The sequence below is a fragment of the Scyliorhinus canicula genome, chromosome 16 (assembly GCF_902713615.1).
Source record: "Scyliorhinus canicula chromosome 16, sScyCan1.1, whole genome shotgun sequence".
NCBI classification, from domain to species: Eukaryota; Metazoa; Chordata; class Chondrichthyes; order Carcharhiniformes; family Scyliorhinidae; genus Scyliorhinus; species Scyliorhinus canicula.
Window position 1 is genome coordinate 63,072,737 of NC_052161.1, and position 23,855 is coordinate 63,096,591.

At 49.2% G+C, this 23,855-nt stretch overlaps 1 protein-coding gene across 4 annotated transcripts in view; it reads right to left on the reverse strand.

Annotated features, from left to right (window-relative positions):
• minpp1b (multiple inositol-polyphosphate phosphatase 1b) overlaps positions 1 to 23,855 on the reverse strand; it is a 108,356-nt gene that overhangs the window by 72,165 nt on the left and 12,336 nt on the right. For all 4 annotated transcript variants that reach the window (XM_038773814.1, XM_038773815.1, XM_038773816.1 and 1 more), the window contains exon 2: positions 2,005 to 2,102. In XM_038773814.1, the coding sequence (XP_038629742.1) occupies positions 2,005 to 2,102 (98 nt within the window). The remainder of the gene's footprint in view (positions 1 to 2,004; positions 2,103 to 23,855) is intronic.

The window sequence follows — 23,855 nt, forward strand, 5'->3', positions numbered from 1 at the left end:
CTCATTGCCCTTTTACAATGTGCAGTGACTCTGTACACACACCTTTTTCCCAGTGAGAGGGGAAGTACCCGCGTGACAATCTTAAACTGTAAAACATGGTGTAAACGTCACCCTTAATCTTGCAGCTGTGCTGTTTGGTATATTGTACTAGTGTTAAACCTTGTATTAAACAATTCACTGGGTCCAGACAAAGTCGGCTTTGTTTTCAGATGGGTGGTCATTCCAATAATCCCTGCTGGAGCTAAGGTCATTTCAATGATCCTTGCTGGAGGTGCTGCATCTGGATGTGGTGTGAATTAAGATTTAGCTGTATTCTTTCTGTCTGCTGACCCTCATTCCTGGGATATGGGTGTCGCTGCCTAGGCCAGAATCTATTGCCCTTGAACTGAGGGCATTTAAGACCACATTGCTGTGGGTCTGGAGTCACGTATAGGCCACACCAGGTAAGGACGACAGATTTCCTTTCCTCAGGACATTAATAAACCAGATGGATGTTTACACCAATTGACAATGGTCTAATGGTCATCATTAGACTGTTAAATCCAGATTTGTTTTATTGAATTCAAATTTCACCATCTGAACGTAGTGGGATTTGAATGCCGGTCCCTGGAACATTACCCTGGGTCTCTAGTGTACTAGTCCAGTGACAATACCACTACACCACCACCCCTCCTCATTATTGATGGCCCTCATTGTACAAGGCACACAAATGAATAATGGCTAGAACACTGCCTTCAGGAGGGGAGGGAAGAAAAATTAGCAAAAGAGGTGGGTGAAGACAGCCAGAAACTTATCCACGGTTTACTCATGTCAGTGACCCATGACCTTCGCCACGTGGTTCAGGAAGGCCTGCCACCACCTTCTCAAGGGTAACGAGATGTTGTCAAAAAATGTGGCCGTGCCAGCATTGCTCACACCCCAAGAACAAAATGTAAAAAATGTACCCACAAGGATTCAGCAGGTGCATTTCAGAATGTCTCTCAGACGGGATTGAGACCGAGGGAATTCTTTGTTTAGCTGACAAGCATATGATTTCTGATCAGACTGTTGGTTTGGTCTGCAGCACTGTTCCAGAATAACCGTAAATCAGACAGCAGAAACCAAATGTGCTGTTCTCTCTGCAATAACGGTATGTTCCAAAGGCTAAAATAATGCAGCGGGAACGGTGTTCAATACTGAGAAAGTCAGTAAAGATCATGGGGCACTATTCTGAAGAAGAGCAGGAGAGGTATCCCCAGTATCCTGGCAAATATTTATCCCTCAATAAACATTACTAAACAAAACAATTATTTGGTGATTATCACATTGCTACTTTTGGGATCTTGATGTGTGCAAACTGAATGCCACATTTCCCACTTTACAACCAGGACCACACTTCAAAGGCACATCGTTGGTTGGGAAACACTTCTGGAAGTGATGAAAGATGCTCTTTCTTTCCTTACGGATACAGAAATTAAGAAAAGAAAATCTTCTCATTTGCAATTTTAACCTTTCCTTCAAAAAGACTTAATATGTCACATTTTCTTTAGGTGCCCAGTCGACCTGCTTCAGTCTCGAGTCTACTTCCAAAATAATACGAATGGGTCTGAATACTGCTGCCCATTTAAACCTTGTGGGTTAAGTAGACAAAGTGCCTTCATTCACTAAAATAAAAGCAAAAGACTGCGGATGCTGGAAATCCAAAATAAAAGCAGAAAATGCTGGAAAAACTCAACAGGCCCGGCAGCATCTGTGGAGAGAGAATGAGTCCACGTTTCGAGTCCATCTGGCTCTTTGACAGAGCTCTGATGAAGTTATACAGACTCAAAACGTTAACTCTCTTTCTCTCTCCATAGATGCTGCCGAGACCTGCTGAGTTTTTTTTTTAGCATTTCCTGTTTTTATTGCCTCCAGTCACTGATAGATCGGGAGCCTGCTGCTTAAATAAGAATTAATATTTTCCAAACATTAATTTAGAAGGGCACTCAGAGGAAGATATTGCTGAGTTTTACTTTCTGTTTTTACCTCCACATCTTCCTTATCCAAAAGGTCACACCAAGGGGAAATTACGCCTTTAAGGATGAACTCATAGGTGCAGAGGTAAAATGTTGCTTCCACCATATCTGTGATACAAAAACAAAGACAAGCAGATCTAAATCACAAATCTCCACACGTCCATTAAATAATGTTCTAATGTTGCTGAGGGATCAGATCAGTCATACTCTACTGAGCTTAAGTCAAAGGAGTTGAGCTCTTTTTATTAAAAAGTCACGAATACACAAAACGTGATGCTTATTCAAGAAAATTAACAAAGAATGTAATCAATCTGATTGAAAATACGCATAAGCATTAATTCGTGCTGTTCTCGATTCCTAGCAGTTAATTTGGAGAAATGCTAATAGAAGCACATAACTGACATTGCCGTCCCACTCCCTCGCTCAGCAATCTGAAATATAGATTTTTAAATACATATTTTTATTAGCTTTTCAAATTTAACATAATTTATATAACACATATTTAACTAACATTTAACAATCCCTCCCTCAACCCCAAAACATTTCATCAACTAACTAACTATCCCCTCTCCTTTTAGCTGCTGACTGAGGCTAATTCCGTGAAGTGAGATATGAACAGACACCATCTCTTATGAAGCCCATCCTCATTCCCTCTTCAGCTAAATTTAACCTTCGTTAGGCTGAGAAACTCCATTATGTCTCCCAGCCATATTGAGGCATAGGGTGGAGAAACTGACCTCCAACCCAATGGGATCTGCCTCCTCGCCACCAGCGAGGCAAAGGCTGCCCCTAACCCCTGTCTGGAGCTCTGGCAAGCCCGACACCCCGAATATGGCCCCCCGGGGGCTGGGTTCTAGGTCCAACTGTAAAACTGTCGACATGGTGCCAAAGAAGGTGCCCCAGATCTTCCTCAGTTTTAGGCATGACCAAAACATGTGTACATGATTGGCCGGCCTCCTCCTGCACCTTTCACAAATGTCCTCAACCCCTTCGAACAGGCTACTCGTTCTCAACCTCGTCAAATGTGTTCTGTGAACCACCTTCAATTGTATTAGCACCAACCTCTCGCACAAAGTTGATATATTTACCCCGTAAAATTTCGCACCACCGCCCTTCCTCCAACATCTCCCTCAATTCCTCCTCCCATTTGGCCTTCAATCCATCCAGGCATTCTGATCCCGCTTCCATAATTTTCCCATAAATAGCTGAGGTAACTCCCCCCATCTCCAACGCCATGGTATCTCCAACACCATCAACACCTCTTCCAGCAAAGAACGGGGTAACACTGGGAACGAAGGGAAGACCTCCTTTACGAAAGCCCGTATCTGTGTATATCGAAAGGCCTCCCTACTCAGGAGATCGAATTTCTCCCTCAATTCTTCAAATGTCATAAAACGACCCTCCAGAAACAAGTCTTTCAAAGCGATCACACCTTTTTCTTCCAGTCTTGGAACCAAGCGTTTATTTTTGCCGGTTCAAATAAATGGTTTTCTTGGACTGGCGATAGTTTCGACCCTGCCCCTAACTTAAAATGTTTGAAAAACTACATCTACATCTTCAGTATTGACACCGCAACTGGGCTCTTTGAGTTGTTCTGTGGCGCCAATGGGAGAGGTGCTGTAGCTAGCGCCCATAGCCTTGATCCCTTATTTGCCCATTTCCTCCATTTCCACCCACACTTTATCTGGTTCTCTACCCCAGCACTAAACTTTCTCAGCATTCACCGCCCAGTAATAGTGAATTAGATTCAGTAAAGCTCGGCTTCCCAATAGTCACCCCCTCTGAAGCTATGATTTACGAATCCTAGTGATCTTCCCAGCTCACATAAACAAAGAGATCAATCGTTCCACCACCACAAAAAACGCTTTGGATAAAAAAACCTGGAGACATTGGTAGAACGTTTATTTTTGCCACTTGCACTCGGCCCGTGGGAGATAGGGGCAGACTCCCCCAACTTTGTCAGTCTTCCTTAACCCTTGCTGTTCGGCTTGAAAAGTTTAATTTACGGATCTGAGCCCAGTCTCAAGCCACTTGTGCCCTCAAGTACCTAAAGTCGTTGGTTTATGCCCGAAACAGCATCTCGCCCATGCTTTGTCCTTCCTTCTGTGTTGAAATTGAAAAGAACTCGCTTTTTCCAAAATTTTACTTGTAGCCTGAGAAGGCTCCAAACCTTTTTAGTAGCCACATAATGTCTCCAATCGTAAGCATCGGGTTAGATATACATAAAAGTAAATCATCAGCGTATAATGATACCCCGTGTTCCACCCCCTCATTTTCCCCCTCCATTTATTCGGGATCCTCAGCACAATGGCCAAGGGCTCTATTGCTAAAGTAAATACTGGAAGCGACATGGGGCACACCTGTCTCGCTCCCCTCTGTAACCCAAAGTGCGCTGAGCACATTTTGTTAATCCGTACACTCGCGCTCAGATATGCGTATGCTTGACCCATGCTATGAATTTAGGCCCAATTTCAAGCTGTTCTAATACTGCAAACAAATACTTGTATTCAACGCTATCGAACACCTTCTCTGCATCTAATGCTCCTTCCCCATTGCCGGAGTCAAAACCATGTTTAACAGGCGTCGTACATTCAAAGCTAACCGCTTCCCTTTATGAATCCCGCTGGTCTTCCATCACTATCCGCAGCAGGAACTTCTCTAATCTAAGAGCCAACACCTTTGCCAAAACCTTATCGTCTATGTTTAATAATGATATCGGCCAATATGACCCACACTCCATCAGATCTTTATATTTCTTCAACAATAGTGAAATTGAAGCTTGCCCCATTGTCTCTGGGAGAGCTGCCCTTTTCACTGCATCTTCAAACATCATTACCAGCAGTGGAGCCAGCTTATCCATAATTTTCTTGTAGAGCTCCACCGGGTATCCATCCGAACCTGCTGCTTTCCTCGCCGCCATCTTCCCCATTACAGTCTGTACTGCCTCCACCCCTATAGGTCTCTCCAATCTTCTTCATCTAGCATTGGAAATTTTAATTCCTCAAAGAACTGTTGTGTATCCCACTCAGCCCCTGGGGGCTCTGATCTATACAAATTCCAATAAAATTTCTCAAACACCTTATTCACCTATTCTGGAGCTGACACCAATCTCCTCTTTCATCCTGTGGCACAACGGGGAGGAACAGAGGCACAGTGGTTAGCACTGCTGCCTCACAGCGTCAGGGACCCGGGTTCAATTCCAGCCTTGGGTGATTGTCTGTGTGGAGTTTGTACTTTCTCCCCGTGTCTGCGTGGGTTTCCTCCGGGTGCTCCGGTTTCCTTCCACAGTCCAAAAATGTGCAGGTTAGGTGGATTAGCCATGTTAAATTGCCCCTTCGTTACCTAAAGGTTAGGTGAGGTTATGGGGTTACAGGGATTGAGCGGGGGAGTGGTCCGAGGTAGGGTGCTGTTTCGGAGGGTTGGCATAGAATCAATGAGCCGAATGGCCTCCTTCTGCACTGTAGGAATTCTATGACCCCGGACCTGTATAATCTCCCTCGAGTCCGCTTGATGCCTAAAGTGGCCTACCAACATCCAACCTGCCTCGTCCCCATATTCATACACTGCCCCTCTAGCCCACCTTAACTGACGTAATGCTTTTCTCGTCGATAGTAAATCAAACTTCATTTGAAGCTCCTTCCTGCTGATCAATAACTCCGGTGTGGGTTTCTCCGCATTCTTCCCATCCACCGCCAAAATTTTGTCCACGAGCCATTGGTGTTCCTCGCTCACTTCCCTGTCCATCTGTGCCTTGTATGAGATCATTCCCCCTCCCTCCCTCCCCCACCCACCACCCTGCACTACTGCCTTTAGAGATTCTCAAACCATTGAACAATCTGAAATATTGCACAGATAAAGGAACCAGAATGAGAGCATCAGTTTACCACCGCCTAGTGGCTCATACCACACATGACAGCAAATATGCAAAATAGGCATAATGGGGCGCAATCTTCTCCTTCAGTATAATTCCAGTTGACCACTGCTTTAAGAAACAAGGGCAAATATTTAATCCGGACTTTCATTTATAAGTAATGACTTATAATTCCAGGTGGAAACTCAGCAATGATTTTCCAGAGGTAAAAATGTGACACATTTGACTGAAAGAGATGCCAGTCTCTCAGTTCTAAAATGCTGTAATACAAGTTAGTAAACTTGAATAAACTAGGATTATTTTCACTGGAAAGACGGAGGCTGAGGGGAGACCTGATAGAGGTCTACAAAATTATGAGAGGCATAGATAGAGTGGATAGTTAGAGGCTTTTTCCAAGGTTGGAAGGGGGCACATTAGAAACATTTAAGAGGCATCTGGATGAATAAGGGAGAAATAAAGGGATATGGACCAAGTAAGGGCAGAAGGTTTTATTTTTAGTTAGGGCATCATGATCAGCATAGGCTTGGAGGGCCGAAGGGCCTGTTCCTGTATGGTTTCTTTGTTCTTTGTTCCTTACTCAGTTGCTTTAGATAGAAAATACAGCTGGTGGAATTTTCCAGTCCCCCCCCCCCCCCCCCCCAACCACGGTGGGTTTAAGGATGGATGGGGGAACAATGAGCAGGAGCTGAAAAATCGGTTTTCCGCCATCACAAACTGATGTCGACCTATGTTCCCGTAGGTCACCATTCCCTGCCAGAGGCTCGTGTCAAACCAATTTGCATCCCGTTAATGGGATGCACCTGAAGGCCCAACCGGAATCACTCTCCACTGCCCGATTGTCCACGCTACCAGTGGGAAAGAATGCCGGTGTAGAACATGTATGTACCAATGTGGCAAGTGCATGTCAGCACTTACCTCAAGAAGGCCTGGGGCAGCTTGTGGGTAATCAAAGAGAAGGTGGAGGTCTCCTGCAACTGGACCCCAGAACACAACGTGGAGCAGTGGGTGAGGGGAGCATCAACCATGTGGATCCTCTGACTTCAGGATCTACCAGTAGGTCCTCTGCTATCTTCAGGATCTAGCAGGAGGTCCAGCTTCTATCCTCAGGATGTACCAGGAGATCCATCTTCTATTCTCAAGATCTACCAGGAGATCCATCTTCTATTCTCAGAATCTACCAGGAGGTCATCTTCTATCCTCAGGAGCTACTAGGATATCCACCTTCTATCCTCAGGATCTACCAGGAGATCCAAATTCTATCCTCAGGATCTATCAGGAGATCCATCTTCTACCTTCAGGATCTACCAGGAGATCCACCAACTATCCTCAGAATCTACCTGGAGGTCCACCACCTATCCTCAAGATCTACCAGGTCATCCACGTTCTATCCTCAAGATCTACCAGGAGATCCACGTTCTATCCTCAAGATCTACCAGGAGATCCACCAACTATCCTCATGATCTACCAGGAGATCCACCTTCTATCCTCAGGATCTACCTGGAGATCGGACTTCCGGTGGCGGCAATGCGGAGCTAAGCCACACGTTTGGCAGCTCCCGCTAATAACGGACTTTGGGGCTCTTTTCAGGGCCCCCAACGGAACTTCGTCGACGAATCCCGATGTGGGAAGGGGTCTGGAGTAGATCCCTAAGGTCCTATGGTCCGGACCAGGAGTGGGGTAAGAAGAAAAACAGTGGAAGTACCTATGGAAAAGCGGGGGCAGAGAAACAAAATGGCGGCCGGCAAAGCCCTCGAGGAGCTGAGGCAGTGGGTGCAGGAGCAGCAGGAGACTCTGCTGCGCTGCTTCCAGGAGCTTAAGGTGGAGCTGCTGGAGTTGCTGAAGGCTACCACCAGAGAGCTGATGGAGACTCAGACAGCCCAGGGGGCCGCGATCCGGGAGCTGCAGCAGCAGGCCTCCGAAAGGGAGGATGAGGCCGTGGCCGTCGCGGGGAAGGTGGAGATGCACACGGTGCTCCATAAAAGGTGGCAGGAGAAGTTCGAGGAGCTGGACAACCGGTCAGGGCGGAAGAATTTGCGTATCTTGGGCCTCACGGAGGGGCTGGAGGGGTCTGACCTGGCGGCCTATGTGGTCGTTATGCTGAACTCGTTGATGGGAGCTGGGTCCTTCCAGGGGCCCCTGGAGTTGGAGGGGGCCCACAGAATTCTGGCTAGGAGGCCCAAGCAGATCGAGCCGCCGCGGGCGGTGTTGGTACGGTTTCACCGGTTCGTTGATTGTGAGTGCGTGCTCCGGTGGGCCGAGAAGGAGCGGAGCAGCAAGTGGGAGAACACGGAGGTGCGGGTCTTCCAGGACTGGAGTGCGGAGGTGGCTAAGCGGAGGGCCGGGTTCAACCGGACGAAGGCAGTGCTCCACAGACGGAGTGTGAAGTTTGGCATATTGCAGCCGGCGCGTCTGTGGGTCACCTACAAGGCCAGGCACCATTATTTTGAGTCCCCGGAGGAGGCGTGGGCCTTTGTGCAGGCCGAGAAACTGGACTCAGACTGAGGGTCCAAGATGGGGGATTTTGTATGATAATGTAATTGTGTTTGATTTTTGCTCTGGAGGGGGGGTTCTCTGTTTAATGCAAGATGTGGGTTGGCTTTAGGGTGGGTGGGGCTATGTCGTTATGTCTTTTTGTATGGGTCTGGTGGACGGGTTCAGGCAGGGAGGTAAACTGGGAGTGCAGGGAGCTGGTGGTGCGGACTGGCAATGGTAGTTGCCCTAGAGGAGGCGGGGTTGGGCAGGGCGAAAGCGCGGGCTTTTCTCTGGTTTCCCGCGCTGTGGGATGATGGGGGCGGAGTCAGGGCTGAGTGGGGGTATCTGGAGTTCACCGGGTTGCTGGTGAAATGGCCAGGAAGGAGCTGGAGGTTGCAGGGGTGCGGGGGGAGTTGCCGCCGTGGGGAACTGGCCGAGCGGGGGGGGGCGCTGGCCAGTGGTGGGCAGGGGATGGGTTATGGCTAATCGGCAGGGGAGGGGGGCAGGGAGCCCTCTGATCCGGCTGATAACCTGGAATGTGAGGGGGCTGAATGGGCCGGTCAAACGGGCCCGGGTGTTTGCGCACTTGAAGGGGCTGAAGGTGGATGTGGCCATGCTCCAAGAGACACACCTGAAAGTGGCGGACCAGGTTCGGCTGAGGAAGGGATGGGTGGGCCAAGTATTTCACTCAGGGCTGGATGAGAAGAATTGGGGGGGTGGCGATCCTGGTGGGAAAGAGGGTGTCGTTTGAGGCGTTAAATGTGGTGGCTGACAGTGGCGGGAGGTATGTGATGGTGAGTGGTAAGCTGCAGGGGGAGCGGGTGGTGTTGGTGAATGTTTACGCCCCAAATTGGGACGATGCGGGGTTTATGCGGCGCATGTTGGGCCGCATTCCGGACCTGGAGGTGGGGGGCCTGATCATGGGGGGGGACTTCAACACGGTACTGGATCCCCCATTGGATCGATCCAAGTCCCGGACGGGTATGAGGCCAGCGGCGGCTAAGGTGTTGAGGGGATTGATGGATCAGATGGGAGGGGTGGATCCCTGGAGGTTTGCGAGGCCAATGGCCAGGAATACTCGTTTTTCTCCCACGTGCAAAAGGCCTATTCGAGGATTGATTTTTTTTGTCCTGAGCAGGGGGCTGGTCTCGAGGGTGGAGGATGTGGAATACTCTGCCATTGCCATTTCGGATCATGCCCCGCACTGGGTGGACCTCAGGCTGGGGGAGGAGAGGGACCAACGCTTGGCGCTTGGAGGCGGGGCTGCTGGCAGATGAGGAGGTGGCCGGGAGGGTCCGGGGGTGTATTGAGAGGTACCTTGAGGTCAACGATAACGGGGAGATCCGAGTGGGGATGGTCTGGGAGGCATTGAAGGCGGTGATTAGAGGGGAGTTGATTTCCATCCGAACCCACAGGGAGAGGGGGGAGCAGAGGGAGAGGGAGAGACTGACAGGGGAGATGGTGAGGGTGGATAGGAGATATGCGGAGGCTCCGGAGGAGGGATTGCTGGGCGAGAGGAGTAGCCTTCAGGCCAGGTTCGACCTATTGACTACCAGAAAGGCGGAAGCTCAGTGGAGGGGAGCACAGGGGACGGTGTATGAATATGGGGAGAAGGCGAGCAGGATGCTGGCAAACCAGCTCCGAAAGCGGGACGCGGCCAGGGAGATTGGGGGAGTGACGGATAGAGCTGGGAAGGTGGTGCGGAGGGGGGTAGACGTTAATGGGGTCTTTAGGAACTTTTATGGGGAACTGTACTGGTCTGAACCCCCGGTGGAGGGGGGTGGAATGGGGCGCTTCTTGGACAAGCTGCGATTTCCGAGGGTGGAGGAGGGGCAGGTGGAAGGACTGGGGGCGTCGATTGAGCCGGAGGAGGTGGTCAAAGGGATAGGGAACATGCAGTCGGGAAGGCGCCGGGGCCGGATGGGTTTCAGGCCGAATTTTATAAAAGGTATGCGGACCTGTTGGGCCCCCTGTTGGTCCAGACCTTTAACGAGGCAAGGGAGGGGGGGGGGGGCTTTGCCCCCAACTATGTCACGGGCGCTGATTTCCTTAATCCTGAAGCGGGACAAGGACCCTCTGCAGTGTGGCTCATATAGGCCGATCTCGCTGCTAAATGTAGACGCCAAGCTGCTGGCAAAGATCTTAGCCACAAGAATAGAGATTGTGTGCCGGGGGTCATTCATGAGGACCAGATGGGGTTTGTGAAGGGAACGCAGTTGAATACAAATGTACGAAGGCTCCTCAACGTTATTATGATGCCGGCTGTGGAAGGGGATGCGGAGATAGTGGTGGCATTAGATGCGGAGAAGGCCTTTGATAGGGTTGAGTGGGGGTATCTGTGGGAGGTGTTGGAAAGGTTTGGGTTTGGAGAGGGGTTTGTCCGTTGGGTGAGGTTGCTCTTTGAGGCCCCGATGGCGAGTGTAGCCACGAATAGGAGGAGGTCGGAGTACTTTTGGTTGTACCGGGGGACTAGAGAGGGGTGTCCCCTGTCCCCCTTGCTCTTTGCATTGGCAATTGAGCCCCTGGCCATGGCGTTGAGGGAGTTAGGGAACTGGAGGGGCCTGGTGCGGGGTGGGGAGGAGCATCGGGTGTCACTTTATGCGGACGACCTGTTGCCGTATGTGGCGGACCCAGTGGGGTGGATGCCGGAGGTGATGAGGATTCTTAGTGAATTTGGGGGCTTCTCTGGGTATAAGCTGAACCTGGGCAAGAGCGAGTTGTTCATGGTGCACCCGGGGGATCAGGAGGAGGGGATTGGTAGGCTCCCATTGAAGCAGGCAGGGAAGAGCTTCAGGTACCTAGGGGTCCAGGTGGCTGGGAGCTGGGGGGCCCTGCACAAGCTCAACCTCACAAGGTTGGTGGAGCAGATGGAGGAAGAGTTCAAAAGGTGGGATATGTTACCGCTGTCACTGACAGGGAGGGTGCAGTCCGTTAAGATGATGGTGCTCCCGAGGTTTTTGTTCCTGTTCCAGTGCCTCCCCATCCTTATCCCGAAGGCCTTTTTTAGGAGGGTCAACAGGAATATTACGGGATTTGTGTGGGCGCATGGGACTCCGAGGGTGAGAAGGGTGTTCCTGAAACGGGACAGGGATAGGGGGGGGCTGGCATTGCCCAACCTCTGTGGGTACTATTGGGCTGCCAACGCAGCGATGGTGCTAAGTGGGTAATGGACGAGGAAGGGGCAGCATGGAAGAGGATGGAGGCGGCGTCATGTGTGGGCACGAGCCTGGAGGCGCTGGTAACGGCGCCGTTGCCGCTCCCTCCAACGAGGTATACCACGAGCCCGGTGGTGGCGGCTACCCTCAAAATTTGGGGGCAATGGAGACGGCATAGGGAAGAAGAGGGGGGCTCGATGGAGGCACCGATACGGGGGAACCATCGGTTTGTCCCAGGGAGCATCGATGGAGGATTTCTGGGCTGGCACAGGGTAGGGGTTAGGAGGTTGAGGGACCTGTTTGTGGAGGGGAGGTTCGCGAGCTTGGGGGAGTTAGAGGGGAAGTTTGGGCTCCCCCCGGGGAACATGTTTCGGTCCATGCTGGTTAGGGCGATAGCCAGGCGGCAGGTGGAGGGGTTCCCCTTGTTGCCTCCATGTGGGGTACGGGACAGGGTGCTCTCGGGGGTGTGGGCTGGAGGAGGGAGGATTTCGGACATATACCGGGTAATGCAGGTGGTAGACGAGGCCTCGGTGGAGGAACTGAAGGGTAAATGGGAAGAGGAGCTGGGTGAGGAGATTGAGGAGGGGACATGGGCGGATTTCCTGGAGAGAGTGAATTCCTCCTCTTCCTGTGCGAGGCTTAGCCTCATACAGTTCAAGGTGCTGCATAGAGCCCACATGACTGGGATGAGGATGAGTAGGTTTTTCGGAGGCGAAGACAGGTGTGCTAGGTGCTCGGGGAGCCCAGCGAACCACACCCATATGTTTTGGGCGTGCCCAGCGCTGGGGGAGTTTTGGAAGGGGGTAGCAAGGACGGTGTCGAGGGTGGTGGGATCCAGGGTCAAGCCAGGCTCGGGACTCGCAATTTTTGGGGTTGCAGTGGAGCCGGGAGTGCAGGAGGCAAAAGAGGCCGGTGTTCTGGCCTTTGCGTCCCTAGTAGCCCGGCGGAGGATTCTTCTTCAGTGGAAGGATGCGAGGCTCCCAAGCGTGGAGGCCGGGATCAATGATATGGCGGCGTTCATCAAATTGGAAAGTGAAATTTGCCCTGAGGGGATCAGTACCGGGGTTCTTTAGGCAGTGGCAGCCTTTCCTGGACTTTCTGGCGGAACGGTAGGGAAATGGGCTGGCAGTAGCAGCAACCCCGGGGGGAGGGGTTTGGTTCGGTGGGAGGGAGAATTGTGTACATGGGTTTGTTGGATGTGGCGGGTGTTATCTCTTTCCTTTTTGTTGTTTGCTTTTTTTTTTGATTTTATAGTTGCTTTTGTAGTTGGGTGGGTGTTGTTCTTGGGTTTTTACCACGGTTGTTTTGTTAATATTGTTTTGTTGTTTATATTTTGTGAAAATCTTAATAAAAATTATTTTTTAAAAAAAGGATCTACCTGGAGATCCACCAACTATCCTCAAGATCTACCAAGAGGTCCATCTATCCTCAGGATCTAGCAGGAGATCCATCTTCTATCATAGAACATAGTGCAGAAGAAGGCCATTCGACCCATCGATTTTGCACTGACCCACTTAAGCCCTCACTTCCACCCTATCCCCGTAACCCAATAACCCTTCCTAATCTTTTTTGGTCACGAAGGGCAATTTAGCATGGCCAATCCACCTACTTGCACGTCTTTGGACTGATGGATCAGGAGATCCATCTTTGGACTGATAGATCAGGAGATCCATCTTCTATCCTCAGGATCTAGCAGGAGATCCATCTTCTATCCTCAGGATCTACAAGGAGGTTCATCTTCTATGCTCAGAATCTACCAGGAGATCCATCTTTTATCTTCAACTTTGGTTGGGTTGCTGTCCAGGTGTCTTTTTAATATGGCACCCAGATATGACAGCAGGACGTGCACCACTCAGCCCGCCCTGGTGTGCAATATGTTGGGAAACCCTCGACTATATAATCAACAAAGCCAGGGTCCTGTGAATTTCCATCAGAGAGAAACTCTCCATTCCCATCCCAGCCAAAGACTTAGGGCGTGATCTAACCGAATTGGAACAGAATCACCTGATGAGCGTATTTTGTCGGGCGTTTCCGCCTGCCAGAACTCCTCAGTGCAGGAGGAAATCAGGATGCCATTTTTAAAATGGCATCCTGATCTCTTCACATTCCTACGTGACCCCTGAACTCTCCCCCCCTCCCCTCCCAAAGAGCCCAACTCACAATGGAGTCAGTCAGCCAGAGAGATTTGGAAAAGAAGACCACAACAGTTTTTGCTTGGTCAAGCAGGAAAAAAGAACTGTTTTCGGGTTAACCACGAAGCAGAGTGCTGGTGGAAATGAAAAGGATCAACACTTCAAAAAAATAAAGTTTGTAGAGAGTTTGTGACCAAAGAGTCACCTGTGGGTGCCTTGTCACTGAAGTCCATTCAATTATACTCAGAAGATTGTGTGAAGAGGACTTTGTTTAAAAGAATATGAAGAGTCACCCTGGCGGGGCAGGGAAATGTGACCCATTTAAAGCTGGGAAGAGCTTGGGACTTAAAACACAAGGCTGAATTTCAGCTGAGAACGCAGTGGAACGTAGAGCCATAGGGTGGGATATTCAGTTATGTTAAGAAGTTAATTGGGAGACCTTTTCTGCAGTTTAGTGTATTAATTATCACAGAGTAATGTTTAGTGAATATTAATTTTAGATCGCTTGTTGCAGTAAAAGTCTTAAATTGTGAATACCTGTCCTGTGATCTTTTGCTTCAGTCTCTGGGAAATTAATTTATCTTTTGTGAAGTCTATTGAACCATAACATTGGAAAGAATGCACATGGATTTGGAAAGCAACAGCATGTTCATACACTCTGGAAAGGAAGGGAGGTTGACAAATGATCGCCCTTTTATTTTATTTGTTTCATAGATTTGTCCCCATATTTCTTCCTCCACTTTACTTTCATTATTTGGTGGTCCATAGGATGCCCTATTAATGTCCCTTGTTACTCTTAATCTCAATCAATTCTGTTTCTATCTTAATGTTAGTTTTATTCTGCTGTCATTATGTTGCCATTACTTAGTGTGTCTATTCCACAACCTTCTTCTTCTCCTTCGATCCTCTTATAAATATGTCACTTCCCGTAATATTTAGCAGTTCATTATCTGGCCATGTTTCAGTTATCCCCATTGTATCTGACTCTTCACTACAAATGAAGATACAGCTCCAGCGTTTTGTGTCATACGCTCTGCACATTGCAGGACAGGCAATTTTATCTTTTATTCATTGTTCTCCTTACATAATTTTTAGCAGTCACTTTAAAACTACTACTGTTCTATAACTGTATCTGTTCCCTGACTGTGTTAACCTTATTCCCTAACTTTGGTCTTCGCTCTTATTCACATAAGGCTGAATGTGCATCGAGCCTTGCACAATCTCAAAGCTTTCATAGAATTTACAGTACAGAAGGAGGCCATTCGGCCCATCGAGTCTGTACCGACTCCTGGAAAGAGCACCCTACCCAAGGTTAACACCTCCACCCTATCCCCATAACCCAGTAACCCCACTCAACACTAAGGGCAATTTTGGACACTAAGGGCAATTTATCATGGCCAATCCACCTAACCTGCACATCTTTGGACTGTGGGAGGAAACCGGAGCACCCGGAGGAAACCCACGCACACACGGGGAGGATGTGCAGACTCCACACAGACAGTGACCCAAGCCGGAATCGAACCTGGGACCCTGGAGCTGTGAAGCGATTGTGCTATCCACAATGCTACCATGCTGCCCTGAGGTTGAATGTGATGTTTTTAATGTATTTATTCGTCTCTTCTGCCTTATTGATTCCGATTATAAAGTTTTTTTGCTTCTTTTATTTTCTGGTGTCTGCTTTGATTGTCGGTGTGGTGCGATACCAAGGCATCACCCTTCGCCCGGCTCCAGCTATTGAAGACCTACCTGATTGGTTGATTCTGATGTGAACAAACTGACCGCCCATCCCAAATGTTGACGGCCTGCATATAAAAATGTCAAAAACTTAAAACTTATGCGCTTTACTTAAATACCCCAAACCTGCTAACTGACATTACTCGTATTGTGCCGGTATTGTGGGATCCATTTATATATTTGATTGTTCCCTTCCGTGCAGATTCTGAATGCTGAGGTTTCAGCCGTGACTCAGTGGTAGCACTCTCATTCCGAATCACACAGCTGAGAGTTCAAATCCCACTCCAGGACCTGAGCACAAAGGTCAAGGCTGACATTCCATGAGGCAGTAATGCACTATCTGCGGTGTTGTCTCTTAATTAGACATTAAAGGGTGACACAGTGGTTAGCACTGCTGCCTCACAGTGTCAGGGACCCGGGTTCAATTCTGGTCTTGGGTCACTGTCTGTGTAGAGTCTGCACATTCTTCCCATGTCTGTTTGGGTTTCCTCCGGATGCTCTGCTTTCCTCCCACAGTCGAAAGATGTGGTTAGGTGGATTGGCTATGCTAAATGCCCCTTAGTGTCCAAAGATGTGCAGGTTGGATGGGGCAATGCAGACAGGGACGGGGAATGGGCCTGGGTAGAGTGCTCTTTCAGACAATCGGTGCAGACCCGATGGGCCAAATGGCCTCCTTCTACACAGTAGAGATTCTATGGTTCCATGGATATAAAAATTGCATGGGCCTATTTCAAAGAAAGCAGAGGAGCTATCCCTGGTGTTGTAATCTGTATTTATCTCTCACCCGACACCCACAATAGATTATCTGTTCATGTACCACAGTTCTGTTTGTGACAGCTAGCAGAGTGTTATTTTGCTCCCATGAGTCCTGAATTGCAACAATTACTACACAGCCCGAGGGTGTGAAAAGCATTGTAAACTAATACAAGTTGTTCTTCCATTCTGTGGGATGGGACTCCAAACCAGTCTGGACTTGTTCGATGTTCAAAATAGTACGGTAAAAGACAAGAAGGTTGTGACGACAAACAATCTGCAGGCTGAGACGAGGGTAAGCTAGTGGCGTGCAGCTTGTTCCTGTCTTATAATCACAGAAGGAAATGGAACACGGTAGAGCTGGGTTATTCAGGGTGAAACAACTCATTGAGTTTCCATTCGCTCTGTAAATGGAACAAGTTCTTGAGATCAATACAGCAGATGAATACAACCCGTTTTAACAGCAATATCAGGAGAACATGAGTTTGTATTCAATGGTCGTTTGAGAACTTGAATGCAGTTTAAATAAGGCAGCAGCAAAATGAATGTGAGGCTGTCAGGTTGTGGCGAAAACCCAGCTTTTTCACTTTGGTGCTTTAGGGAAGGAGACAAGCTGACCAGACCTATCACAGGCCAATATACAACTCCAGTGCCGCATCAACACTGGCGACTCGTAACGACCCTCTGAAGTGACCTAGCAAACGACTCAGGCACGGCAAACTTCTACAAAGAACACCCAACTCACATTGTGAGAACACTTTCACCTCACGGCCACAGCAGTTCTAGAAAATGACCCACCACTCCTTTCACGGTGCAACGAGGGAAGGATAATAAACACCAACCTTGAAAGCAACGGCTGTATCCCGGGAATTAGAAAACAAGAATTTTTTTATTCTTTCATGGGATGCAAGCTTCGGTGGCTCGGCCAACATTTATTGCCCAACCCTAAATGTCTTCTAGAAGCAGGTGGGGAGCTACCTTCTTGAATCGCTGAAATTCATGTGGTGTAGGTACATTTGAGAATGCTGTATGGGAGGGAGTTCCAGGATTTTCACCCAATATCAGTGAAAGAACAGCGATAGCATTCTAAGTCAGGATGGTGTGTCGCTTGGAGGGCAAGTTGCAGGTGATGGCGTTCCCATTTGTTTGCTGCCCTTGTATTTCTCGGTCGTAGAGGTCGCAGTACTGTTGATGGAGCATTGGGGAGTTGCTGCAATGCATCTTGTAGGTGGTACACACTGCTTCCACTGTGCGTCGGTGGTGGAGGGAGTGAATGAGACACACTGCTTCCACTGTGCGTCGGTGGTGGAGGGAGTGAATGAGACACACTGCTTCCACTGTGCGTCGGTGGTGGAGGGAGTGAATGAGACACTGCTTCCACTGTGCGTTGGTGGTGGAGGGAGTGAATGAGACACACTGCTTCCACTGTGCGTCGGTGGTGGAGGGAGTACATTGAAGATGATGGATGTGGTGCCACACAAGTGGGCTGCTTTGTCCTGGATGGTCTTGAACATCTTGGATGGTGTTGGGCTTCTTGAGTGTTGTTGGAGCCGCACTCATCCAGGCAAGGGGAGAGTATTCCATCACATTCCTGACTTGTGCCTTGTAGATAGTGGACAGGTTTTGGGGAGCCTGGAAGCGAGTTACATTATGTAGAATTCCCAGTCGCTGACTTACTCTTGTAGTCACAGTATTGTTATGGCTAGTCCAATTAAGTTTCTGGCCAATGGTAACCCCCAGGATGTTCACAGTGATGACAATGCCATTGAACATCAAGGGGAGATAGTTGGATTCCCTCTTGTTGGAGAGAGTTATTGCCTGGAACTTGTGTGGTGTGAATACTATGTGTCAACCTTAGTGATCACAAAACTACACAGGGGCAGCACGGTGGCACAGTGGTTAGCACTGCTGCCTCACAGCTCCAGGGTCCCGGGTTCAATTCCAGCCTTGGGTGACTGTCTGTGTGGAGTTTGCACGTTCCCCCGGTGTCTGTTCCTCCGGGAGCTCCGGTTTCCTCCCACAGTCCAAAGCTGTACACCTTAGGTGGATTGACCGTGTTAAATTGTTCCTTAGTGTCTGATGTGCAGGTTAGGTGGTCACGGGGGATAGGGCGGGGGAGTGGACCTAGGTACGGTGTTCTTTTGAGAGTTGGTGAATACTCAATGCCCCCTTCTGTACTGTAAGGATTCTATGCAGTGAGTGTTCAGAAGCTTGAATATCATTGAACTGTGGGGCAAGTGGTGTGAGATGAGAATACATTCTGCATATTTTCACCTGTGCACAGCACTCTGCATTTACTAAACCAGAGGCGATGACTAAAAGGCATTTCAGCAGGAGACCAAACTTCCTGATAGCTTTAAAACATTTCCATAATTTGCCACAAAAATTGAGTACCTGTATAGAATAGAATTCAAATAAAAGTACAGACAGGACTACAAAGTAATGATGAAAAAGTAATACAAAATCACATTGCACTCTGGTAGAAGCTGAATAGGATGTACGGAATTAAAAGGTACAGTGGCAATGACAGATATCAGCCTGATAGTCTCCATTCCTGGTATTCCTCAGCTTGATCCATGGCTCTTATGACTTTGTTTAGCAGCACTTTGGATTGATGTTCACCTGAGAAAAATGGAAAGTGCTCCCCTGGGTTTGTACAGAGAGCAACTGGGCCATAAAGACCAGGGAGGCACACAGTATCTCACATCTTTGCTCAGTTAGCTGATCCAACCCAGAGCAATTATTTGGAAGTCAGAGGTCAGGGGCTGGATTCTCCGAGCCCCCGCCAGGTCGGAGAATCGCCGGGGGCCGGTGTGAATCCCGCCCCCGCCGTCTCCCAAAGTCTCCGGCACTGGATATTCGGCAGGGGCAGGAATCACACCGCGCCGGTCAGCGGCCCCCACCTGGCGAATCTCCGGCCCGCGATGGGCCGAAGTCCCGCTGCTGTAATGCCGGTCCCGCCAGCCTGAATCAAACCACCTCCCTTACCGGCAGGACTGGCGGCGCGGACGGGCTCCGGGGTCCTGGGGGGGGGGCGATCTGACCCCGAGGGGTGGCCTGGCCCGCGATCGGGGCCCACCGATTCGCGGGCGGGCCTGTGCCGTGGGGCACTCTTTTCCTTCCGCGTCGGCCATAGACTATGCGATGGCCAAAGCGGAAGTGACTCCCTCCCCTGCGCATGCATGGGGATGATGTCAGCAGCCGCTGATGCTCCCGCGTATGCGCGGACTTCCGCCGGCCGGCAAAATCCCTTCAGCCCCGGATGGCGTGGTGCCAAAGGCCTTCCGTGCCAGCTGGTGGGATGGGAACCACGCCGGCCGAGCCTAGCCCCTCAAGGTGAGGACTTAGCCCCTAAAGGTGCGGTTTTGGGGCGGCCCAACTCCGGAGTGGTTCACGCCACTCCATCCCGCCGGGACCCCCCACCCCGCCGGGTAGGGGAGAATCCAGCCCCAGGTTGAATTGGCCTCCGTGTTCTGTTTGAAAGTGAAAAATTATCAGCTCAGATTCCTCCTCCTCATTCTGTTATTGTCAACAAGAGTAATCATAGATACCAAACTTGAAACATTGTCAAGCAATGTTCAGACGTGCACAATGCCGTCATGTTTGGGATGAAGCACTACAAGAAAAATCCTCTCAGTTCAAGCTTATTCAAAAATAAGTGATTGCTTGAGTGGAAATGGTAAATTGTGTGATCAACAGGTTAAGGATAGTGACTTTGCATTACTCAAATGTTAGTCATAGTCCCTCTCTCAAAGGGAATGTCTAACCTCCACCTGACATCTCCTCCTGGCCAAGACTGAGGAACATGAATGTTGCCCATTTAAGACAGAGGCGAGGATAAGACGACGTGGCAGTTATGGAAGGTGAGTTAGGTCATGGATGGGGTGGGGGGCCATCTTGGGTGGGCCCGATTCAGAGTGGGGATTGGGGAGGCAGATGATGGTGGACTCAAGGGGGGAAGGGGATGCGGAAACATAGAACATAGAACAGTACAGCACAGAACAGGCCCTTCGGCCCTCAATGTTGTGCCGAGCAATGATCACCCTACTCAAACTCACATATCCACCATATACCCGTAACCCAACAATCCCCCCCTTAACCTTACTTTTTAGGACACTACGGGCAATTTAGCATGCCCAATCCACCTAACCCGCACATCTTTGGACTGTGGGAGGAAACCGGAGCACCCGGAGGAAACCCACGCACACACGGGGAGGACGTGCAGACTCCGCACAGACAGTGACCCAGCCGGGAATTGAACCTGGGACCCTGGAGCTGTGAAGCATTTATGCTAACCACCATGCTACCGTGCTGCCACATCTGGTGAGAATCGTGACAATGGGCTAAATGGGCCAGTTAAGCAGTCCCGGCAGAATGATCAGGTGAGGTGGCGGAAGTGGTGGGTGGGGCAAGTGATCCACTCAGGGTTTGACTTGAGGTCGAGGGGGGTTGACCAATAAAACAATAAATAGGGAGGTGCGTGTGGGCAAGAAAGGTGCCGAGGGTGAAGAGGGTTCTGTTGCAAAGGCAGAGGCGAGAAGGGGGGTGCTGGGGCTCCCGCCGAACTTCTTGCCTTACTATTGGGCAGCAAATGTGGAGAAGGGGAGATGATGGTGGGTGAGGGAAGGGGCAGATTGGGGTCAGGAGAGACGAGGAGTCTTGCAAGAGTAGAAGCCTGAGGGCTCCGGTGACGGCCCCGCTTCCATTCACCCTGAGGAAATGTACGAGGAGTCTCGTGGTGGAGTCGTCCATAAAAATTTAGAACAAGCTGAGGAGGTACTTTAAGCTGGGTCACATGTCAGTGATGACTGTGTGGGAATCATAGGTTTATGCCGGGTAGGGAGAAGGGGGGACGGGGCGTGTGGATGGGATGGCCAGGAGACGGAGGGAGGAGGGGTCAGAGGAGGTCAGGGACATATTTGCGGAGGGGAAGTTTGCTGGGCTAGAGGAGCTGCAGGAGAGGTCCAAGCTACCAAGGGGAGTGAGTTTAGATGTTGGTAGGTGAGGGACTTTGCACGCAAGGAGCTGCCTTGTTCCTTCAGGTGCAGGAGTATACGCTTTTGGAGAAAATGTTGCTCCTGGTTGACGGCAGGGGATGGTAGGATTGGGGATAAAAATGGGTGGTTAGGGGAGCAGGACACTGCCTTAGTGCGGCGGGCAAACGCAACCTCCTCCTGTGCAAGGCTGACTCATATACAATTTACGGTGGTGCACAGAGTCCACATGACTCGGGCCTGGATGAGTGGGTTATTTCTGGAGATAGCAGGTAGGTGTGAGAAGTGTAGGAGGGGGACGGCGAACCATGCACGTATGTTCGGGGGTGCGAGGAGTTGGAAAACATTTGGGAGGCGGTGTTCAGACACCTATCGAGGATTGTAGGGGTCGAGATGAAGCCGGACCCTATGGTAGTGATCTTTGGGGTGTCGGAGGCGCCAGAGCTGCTGGATGGGATGCGGCATGCTTGGGAGATATGTACTAGTTTTTCAGGTTGGAGAAAATCAAATTTTCCCTAAGGTGGTGGCAGGAGGGCTTAGAGGTACGGTGGAGGCCATTCATGGCTATATTTGGCGAGCCATTTGTCACGGGGAGGTGGGGGTGTGGAGTAAATGGGGAAAAAGAGTGCAAACTGTATACTCTGTTGTATGTTAGGGTTGTGCTACTATGTTGAATATGTTTGGAATAAAATATGTTTAAAAAAAGACAGGAGAACTTCAGAACAATGGTTCTGAAAATTTAGTGACTTTAACTATACAACGGATCAGCTAAAGTGTAGGGGGAAGAGGATAAAATAATAATAATCTTTTTATTGTCACAAGTATGAAATTAGTGTGAAAAGCCCCTTTTCGCCACATTCCGGCTCCTGTTCTGGTAAACTGTTACGGGAATTGAACACACGCTGCTGGCCTTGTTCTGCGTTACAAACCATCTGTCTAGCCCACTCAGCTAAACCTATAATTATATGAACATGGTAAAATGACATAACAAGAGGCACACCTTTGTGTATAATGCATTCAATATGGCATTCAAGAAGCATGGCTTATGGAAAGACCTTTGGGAGCATCCGGTTACACGGAGCGGAGCCTATAAATTGAAGATAGGGGTTCTCACACTTTTCAGAATGTATCTGATTTGGAAAGAAGTGCAGAACTCAGGAACTCCATCGCAATAAATTTCATTATTATTTGATGCCAATTCTGAATCAAAGGGTATTTGTCACTACTAAAGGAGAAGAGGAGGATATTTTTCCAAGCTGCAAAAGTTAGGATGTTATACAGCCTTCTCTCATTCACGTCAATAAATCTCCCATCTGGGAGCCTAGAATTAGGATCAAATTCGAAGGCGGTGCCAAATATTCTCTCAAGTTCTTTACCTACATGAGACCAATAGGATTGAACTTTTGCACAGGTCGCACACAGTCGTCACCCTTGACTACCTGGCACTTTAGGCACATCGAGGATATAGCAGGGTCAAACCTGTGTCTCAAACTCTGTGCAATGTGCAAACAGTGCAATGTTTTGAAGTTTCCTTAATTCTGTTAAATACCAAAATTCTACTGGCATATATTTCCATATACTAGCCACGTCGCTTCAACAATATTGACTGCCAAGTCTCTTTCCCAAGAATGCAAGGTTTCCAATATACTCACACAGATCTAGAACAAAGTGTCATTAAAGTTTCTAATTAACTGTTTAGATTCCGCAGAAGTCAGGACGTTATCCACCGGGGAGATTAAAACGTCAAGATGCATAGTTGTCTTATTAACGATAAAGTCGGCGGCACGGTGGCGAGCACTGTTGCCTCACGGCGCCGAGATCCCAGGTTCAATCCCAGTCCCGGGTCACCGTCCATGTGGAGTTTGCACATTCTCCCAGTGTCTGTGTGGGTCTCACCCCCACAACCTAAAGATGCGCAGGGGAGGTGGATTAGCCACGCTAAATTACCCCTTATTTGGGAAAAAACATTATTGGGCACTTTCAATTTTGATTAAAAAAAGAAAAACAATTAACAATAAAGTCTCTAAGTTACAGATATCTGAAAAAGGAGTGTCTCGGGATGTCAAATTACTGGATAGCTGATCAAAGAATGACAAGGAGGCACCACATATCTCCTAGCCTACAAATGCTCTGTTTCTCTAGACAATGAATCCACAGTCCATAAGACTGGTAGGAAATTAGGTTACCCTGAATGGGAGAGAGCACGGAAGTCAGTTTAAATCTTCCTTCCAATTGACAGACCTACCTCCAAGCTCTAAGCTAATTGTAGGATTCTTGTACTTAGCAGACCCAATCTTGAAGTCCTGTAGAAGAACAAGACTGTAAAGGATACATTGACTAGCCTGCTTCAATATCGAGCCAAATGGAGGAGGGGTTCTCCCTGACCCAATCCCTGATAAGCCGAAGATGAGAGGCTAACTGAAACATTTTAATATCCGGCACCCGCAATCCTCCCTTGAAACCTGGGAACTGCAACTTAGTCAACTTCAAACGTGGTTTCTTTTCATTACGTATAAAGAAACTAAGCATTTTATAGAATTTACAGTGCGGAAGGAGGCCATTCAGCCCATCTATTCTGCACCGGCCCTTGGAAAGAGCACCTCACTTAAACCCACATCTCCACCCTATCCCCATAACCCGGTAACCCCACCTAATCCTTTTGGACATTAAGGGTAATTTATCATGGTCAATCCACCTAACCTGCACATCTTTGGACTGTGGGAGGAAACCGGAGCACCTGGAGGAAACCC